The sequence below is a fragment of the Akebia trifoliata genome, unplaced genomic scaffold, assembly GCF_017979445.1.
Source record: "Akebia trifoliata isolate Shusen 1 unplaced genomic scaffold, ASM1797944v1 Contig01118, whole genome shotgun sequence".
Classification (NCBI taxonomy): domain Eukaryota; kingdom Viridiplantae; phylum Streptophyta; class Magnoliopsida; order Ranunculales; family Lardizabalaceae; genus Akebia; species Akebia trifoliata.
Genome location: NW_028237509.1, coordinates 7,374 through 14,648, shown reverse-complemented (window position 1 = coordinate 14,648; position 7,275 = coordinate 7,374). Strand labels below are relative to the sequence as shown.

General features: G+C 33.2%; 1 protein-coding gene across 1 annotated transcript; it reads right to left on the bottom strand.

Annotated features, from left to right (window-relative positions):
• Positions 1 to 1,248: 1,248 nt before the first annotated feature.
• On the bottom strand, positions 1,249 to 5,336 carry LOC147380680 (triacylglycerol lipase OBL1-like). The gene is made up of 4 exons (XM_086431386.1): positions 5,063 to 5,336; positions 4,111 to 4,144; positions 2,022 to 2,629; positions 1,249 to 1,746 (listed from the first exon to the last, which is right to left on the bottom strand). Exons 1-4 carry the CDS (start codon positions 5,129 to 5,131, stop codon positions 1,483 to 1,485), a joined length of 975 nt encoding a protein of 324 aa, XP_086287512.1. The 5' UTR covers positions 5,132 to 5,336; the 3' UTR covers positions 1,249 to 1,482.
• Between the last annotated feature and the right edge of the window lie 1,939 nt (positions 5,337 to 7,275).

Genomic DNA, 7,275 nt, shown 5'->3' with positions numbered 1-7,275 from the left:
AGTGTTAAAGACACCCTAATTATTACCAAGGGCACTCCGCACAATAGCCAAATTGTTTTATCTTACAAGGGTTAAAAGTTTCGGTATGAACTGATTTTTGTTGAGGATGATATCTATAGTGAGGAGGTCATTCTCCCAAAAAATCAGCTCATTCTAAAACTTCTAACCCCATGAAAATAAGTTGAAGAATCATAAATCATCCATTTATTTATTTATTTATAAATCAGATTTGATGAGATTAGAAGTTTTGGAAGGGGTTGATTTTTGGCGATACAGATCATCCTCACCAAAAATCAGCTCATTTCGAAAAGTTTAACTCATAGAAGACAACATTTGACTATGGTGTGGGGGTGACCTTGGTAATAATTGGGGTACCTTTAACACTACCCTAACTACAGTGGTAAGAGAAAATTAAAGGAATGGTAATATAGATGACAAGGGGATATAATTAATGACAACATGAGCAAGGAAAACTTAATGTCGCACAAATGCACATGTTGCGACCCACAGGGGTGGACCTACGTTAGGTCGAGTGGGGGCTATAGCCCGCACTGAACTTTTCAATATATTTTTTTATATAGAGCTGGAGTGAGTTATTTTTTGCCCACTCTCAGTGTCAAGGATAAAGGGTAGTTTTGTAACTAATAGGGGTGATTTTACAAATTAGGAATGCATTCAACACACATAAGTAAATGTGTTTGGTGGATCCAAGATTTGTGTGAGTTTTGTGAGCAAAACATTTTTCAGCTGAAGTTAGTACGTTTATTTATTGGGTAATTATAAAAGCACCCCACAAATGAATAGGGCAACCTACATCATAGCTGAATTATTTTGTCTTATATGGGTTAAAAGTTTCGGAATGAACTGATTTTTGACAAGGATGATCTTTATGATGAGGAGATCGTCGTCACAAAAAATCAGCCCATTTCAAAACTTCTAGCACCATCAAAACTAATTACAAAAAAACTTGAGTCTACCCCTAGTGACCCATAACTAGAATTGGTATATATGATGGGCCTCCATCCTTCTCAAATGTGAACCGCCATCCCCAAAAGACATGAAAATCATTCAAAACCTATTACCAGTAACATTGCATTTGCGAGAATCATATATATGTGTTAGAAATTATATTGTCATTGTATGTGATATTGAAAACTCAGCCCCCTTTCATTCTCTGTCTAATTTGATAGTAGGACCTTGCCTTGCTCATACAATATTTCATGTTTTTCAAAGTAAAAAAATGCATAATTCCAAATAACTCAGCCTACTTTATTCCAATTTAACCTTTCAATCTTAGAATAGAGAGGGCAACTACTAGTTACACAAATAACCAAAGAAATCACTTAATCTAATAATAATATATAAGATGATTAAGTACATCTCAATGGATCTTAATACAATATAACATAATTAATAGTTTAAACATAGTACTTCTCGGCTTCCTTATTAATGGGATAAATATATAGGCGGGCATCTTGCAAATCAGACAATTTCATCATAATCCTCTTTGATTGTAATTGTCCCTAGCCTTACACTGTTGACATAGTCCCTAGGGCTGTGTGAAGCGAGCCCAGGAAAAAAAAGCCCCATAATCCTGAAGAGAATTGATGTCAAACTCTCTTTGAAATCTTCCCCTTGTGTTATGCCTATGAAGAGTGCTCTGAAGAGGTCCAACCAAGCATTAACATACTTAGAAAGAATGTATAAGGGATTGAAGTAGTTGGGGTTCGGTTCTTTCTTCAACACCTGTTAATTGCGTATAAAAAGAGCCATAAATCAAGAAAACCCGTTGGAAAAGTCTAATTTTTATAAATATAGAGAGATTCTATTGCCACACCAATTTTTTCTATCATCTTGGGGTGCTATTAGTAAAAGTTATTGGGGCAATAGAAGCTCGCTCTCTAAATATATTAATAAATAAACTTTTTGGGTCCGAGTCTTATATTTTAGCTTTCTCTCTCTTTGATTTATTTCCACACCAACTTTTCACTATCACATGCCAATCATATATAGATATATACCTTTCCCTTGTACCAGGAGTAGAAGTAGAGGCAGTCACCAAAGTGGGAGAAGCCGCTGATCAGTCCTTCAAAGGGAATTCTAGTAACAATATCATACCTGAATACCACCCTTTGATACATGGCACCCAACTCTGCGTTCATCACATTCCCAAACTTTGTATCTCCAACCCTAGGCTGCCCGAAGGTGAAAACACCAGCCAAGCTGCTCAACAGGGTGTCCTCATTGTGTAACACAAGTATGGTAGGAAACATAACCGCAAGTGCACCACCCAAGCTATGTCCAGTTATTAATATCTTAGCTGTTTTGTTTTCTTGGAGCAATGTGTTGAGGATGCTTCTTATGGTGTAATAGGCTAGCTTTTTGTTTCCTGTGTAGTCCTTTGGCCAACCCATTTTATAATCCTTATCATTTTGAAGTCCCAAAGCTTTCATAAAACCAATATGAACTTTTCCCATTTCTCCCATAGAGAGCCAGGAGAGGTCGATGTCACTGGACCAATCTTTTGCATTGAAGGCTTTGGTGCCACGGAAGGCCACAACGATGAATTGGGCATCTTTTGGTCTGTCAGAGAAAATGAAGGCTTGGGTTGCCTTTTCTTCTAAATACTCTGCAACACAAACTCGACGTTCTTATCGTGCAATTCAACCATCAAGTTTATATATGATGAATATATAGACCAAGAGCTCCCATAGATAGAATGCGAGAAGAAAAACCTGCTTTTATATATATAATATATATATATATTAGGGAAATGTTCAGCAACAAACATTTTGACAAACATTTTGGCAAAACATTTTTCAAAACATGGGTTAGAGGTTTTGGAATGGGCTGATATTTGGTGAGGATGATCTCTACGGTGAGGAGATCATCATCTCCAAAAATCAGCCCATTCCAAAACTTCTAACCCCATCAAAAATGGTTTACAAAAAATGGACGGTCCACGATTTTTCAACTTGTAAACTGGGGCTAGAAGCTTTGGAATGGGCTGATTTTTGGTGAGGATGATCTCCTCCCGTAGAGATCATCCTCATGAAAAATCAGCCCATTCCAAGACCTCTAACTCATGTTTTGAAAAATGTTTTGCCAAAATGTTTGTCAAAATGTTTGTTGCTGAACGGGACCCATATATATATATATATATATATATATATATATAATATATATATATATATTATATATTAATTTTTATTACCCAAACGAGTCAAAATTAGTTGGAATGGCTTCTTTCTTTGAGAAAGGCTTCAAATATGGGAATCTTTTAACAATAAAAAATATATATATTACTCTCTAGCTCTGCTCTCGTAACCATACTTGTTTCACGTTTCAGATAGGTTCGTTAAGGGGGTAAGTTCATATTTTCTTGATATTATCGGTCAGGCTTGACTACGCACCGCATCATGTTTAGTTGGGTCGGGTTTCGGCTGTATTTTTTTAAGACTTTTAAAAGGGCCGGTCCATTTAAAACACCGCCTCGTCCCACCCGACCCAACCCCATTGACAGCCCTAAACTTGGCTGACCTAAATTACGTTAACTGGCTAATAATCGACCAATTTCAATAAGGAGCAAATGAAAGATAGATATCATATCAGGGAAATGTTCAGCACCCTAAGTTTTACCACACACTTTAACAAACGTTTTTTGTCTTACATGGGTTAGAAGTTTTGGAATGGGCTGATTTTTGGTGAGGATGATCTCTATAATTAGAAGATCATCCTCCCCAAAAATCAGCCCATTCCAAAATGTTTAGCCCCATGTTTACACGTTGAAAAATCGTGGACTGTCCATTTTTTGTAAATCATTTTTGATGGGGTTAGAAGTTTTGGAATGACCTGATTTTTGGTGAAGATGATCTCCTCACCATAGAGATCATCCTCACCAAAAATCAGCCCATTCCGAAACTTCTAACCCATGTAAGACAAAACGCGTTTGTTAAAGTGTGTGGTAAAACTTAGGGTGCCGAACGGGACCCATCATATCATGCATCATCAGTACGGCTTTTGTTTTATTCCTAAAGCCCAAGATGAGTAGCACTCAAACCAAATGACTCATTTTAATTGGTGATTTTAGTAAATGACGAAGTTTCGTACCATTCCAGAAGTTATAGAACCCCACCAAGTGCATCTGCGTAGTGTACCAAGAACCCACAATTAACATTTTGTTGAATTTCATCCAAACCCAACTTACAAAGAATTCCATTAAACCCTTCTACTTGAAAACAAACAGTCTTATTATAGTATCAAAAAGTCAATTTAAACATGGCTTCCTTATATTAAATTTTTTAAACTTACTTGATCTCATTCATAAAATTCATTTAAATTATAAAAATACCCTCAATATTTATTTCATTAACATACATATGAATTTTAAAAAAAAATCCTTATCAAATATATAATAACCTACATATTAAAATTACAAATTATACCCACCGTCAAAGAAACTATTCAAATTATAGAAATAAAATCAATGCTTGTTATAATAACATGCATATGAATTTATAAAAGTACCCTCATGATGAGGGATATTTTGTAATAATATTGATGAGGGGTATTTTTATAACTTTCATATGCAAGTAAATGTAACTATGATGAGATGTATTTTTGTGAAATTCATATTGCAATAGGTACTAGAGGGTTATTTTTGTAATTTAAAATTCTCTTTGATGAGGGTTATTTTGTAATTTGAGAATGTAATCTTTGATTAAAGGCATTTTCATAAATTGGAGTGCATATTACTGTAACAACTATTGAGTGTATGTTTGTAATTTTATTTATTTCTTAGAAATTAAAAATGGATATTTTAGTAATTTTGAGTTGTATAGGTTGAAGTCTAATAATTTTGCAAATGATATGTGGTATTATTTTTGTTACAAATTATTTACTGAAATTTCTTAAGCATTTCGGTGATCTATGCAAAATTTTTGCAATACAAATCATTTGCATTTTGTGACTAATTAAGCACCAATAAAATTGATTTCAAAAAATTATTTGAATTTGCAAATGACGTCGAAAATTAAATTAAGAAAATTTAAAATAATAATACCTGCCAATGGACGGTGACAACATTGTTGACATATGCTGAGTTCTCATAGGCTATCTTTGAAGCCATCATGCACAGATCTAATGCATTTATGTCATTAATATTCTCAATCTTTGGGACTTTGAAGTTGGTTTTGTACAAATCGGTCCGCCCGTCTAAGTGCCCTATGATGGATCTGAAATCTGCAGATTCCCGGTCTGGGTACACTAGTGATCCTTCGCAAACATCACAAACAAGTCAATTAAGAAAGAATTCTTTTCTCAAAAAATTTTGTAATTGAAGAAGGTTTTAAAATATTTATGTACCAGATAAACTTAATCCTATTGTAAAAACTTTTGTAGTGAATTTTCCTTTATACTACTTGATTTTTCAAAAGTTTTTAACCAAATATTATAAAACTAGAAGGATATAAAAGTAAATTCATCATAAATATTTTTACACATAAGGATAATTACATAAATATTTTTAAACAGTATCCATTTATAAAATTTGACAAAAAGTTTTATTTGATTTTATATTTTTCGTTTTTCCTATATTGGTTAGAAATTCTAGAATGGGTTATTTTTTGTGAGGATGATCTCTATGGTGAGAAGCTCAGCCTCATAAAAATACAACATATTCTAAAACTTTTAATCCCATCAAAATTGGTGTAAAGCTTGAAGAAACATGGATCATTCGTCAAGTATTAAGATTAACTTGTAAACAACTTTTGATGGGGTTAGTAATTTCAAAATGGGTTAATTTTTTGTTTGTTTGTGAGGATGATCTCCTCACCATAGATATCATTCTCACCAAAAAAATCAGCCGAACTTGTAGTCCATATTGAACAATGGTTGTCAAAGGAGATACTCAACATATATACGTAGGGTTATCACCTAATCGTATCATAGAGTCGTGTTGGAGTGACCTAGTGGGGACACCTTGACGTGGTGGCACATGCATGCCCATAGATGTGCCTTATTCATATTTCGGAGAAAACATATCTACAAGCATGTGCGTGCCACCACATCAAGATGTCCCCCGTGTGTCTCCCATTGAGATCACTCCAACATTAATTTAACATATATATATATGCATTTCAGGATTGGGAGATAACTATTTGTTACAAGAAAGAGGGACTTAGATAATCGCTTTAAGGCATGTGGTGATCTAAATGTCCTCATTATTGAGTTAATATTCTTATGGACTAGACATAAAAGAAAAGAGGTTGCAAAAATTTGGTAGAAGAGGCTTTGAGAAAATTAGAGTTCTCTGAATTATATGAAGCCAATAAATAAATAATGAATCCATGGATATTTAAACAAGAATCTCTAGGAAAAAACAAAATATTTGATGGAAGAAGAAGAGATATTTTGTTTTATACGTCTTAGAGTGCTCACGGATCTTCGATTAGATCTCGATGAAAATCCGATTATTTGGCACTGAAGTTTCTTATCTCAATGGAAATCAAGAAAATTTGTAGTTAGTAAACGAAACCTTAAAAAATAATCAACTGTTCAAATGTATAGTTTCATTTTTGAAAAAGTCAGTCAATAGTTATATTAATATTAGGCTAATTTATCAAAATATGCATTGAAAATTGATTAATTCCCAAAACGGTGCACTATTCAAATTAATTTTGAAAACGAGAAATTATCATTTTTGGAAATAAGTTTTTATTTACCATATTAGTAAAAATTAAAATGAATAGTGTTTTGATTATTTTTTATACCCAAAATACTCTTTTTTTTTTAACACTTTCCTTATTAACATTGTAAGATTGTAAGCCTTACTAAGGGATGTTTTGCTCAAATAGATTATCACATTAGCAATTCGACACCACGACCCTTTAAATTTTATCGTTTTTTTTTTTTTTTTTTCAAAATACAATTTCTTTTGAGTTTGATCCAAGCTTTTGAAAATGGATGGCTAGCAAACAAAATTTAAATACTAGTGATGAAAAATAATTTTTTTTCAAATGTCATAGAATTTTATCCTCTACAACCTTGAAGCATCAGATCATGTTTTTGGATGCCACAAGGTGGTCCAAAAAAGAACCTTCTTTGTTTCCTTCTTATCCATCTATTGTGGTCGCCATTAAAGAACTATTGGGGTTACCTTTTAGCATCTAAAAACATGATCCGATGATTTAAGGTCATAGAGGACAAAATTTTATGAACTTAAATTTTTTTCTTCCAAAAAAGTGATTTTCCCTATTGAATTTTAATTTTAAGTTT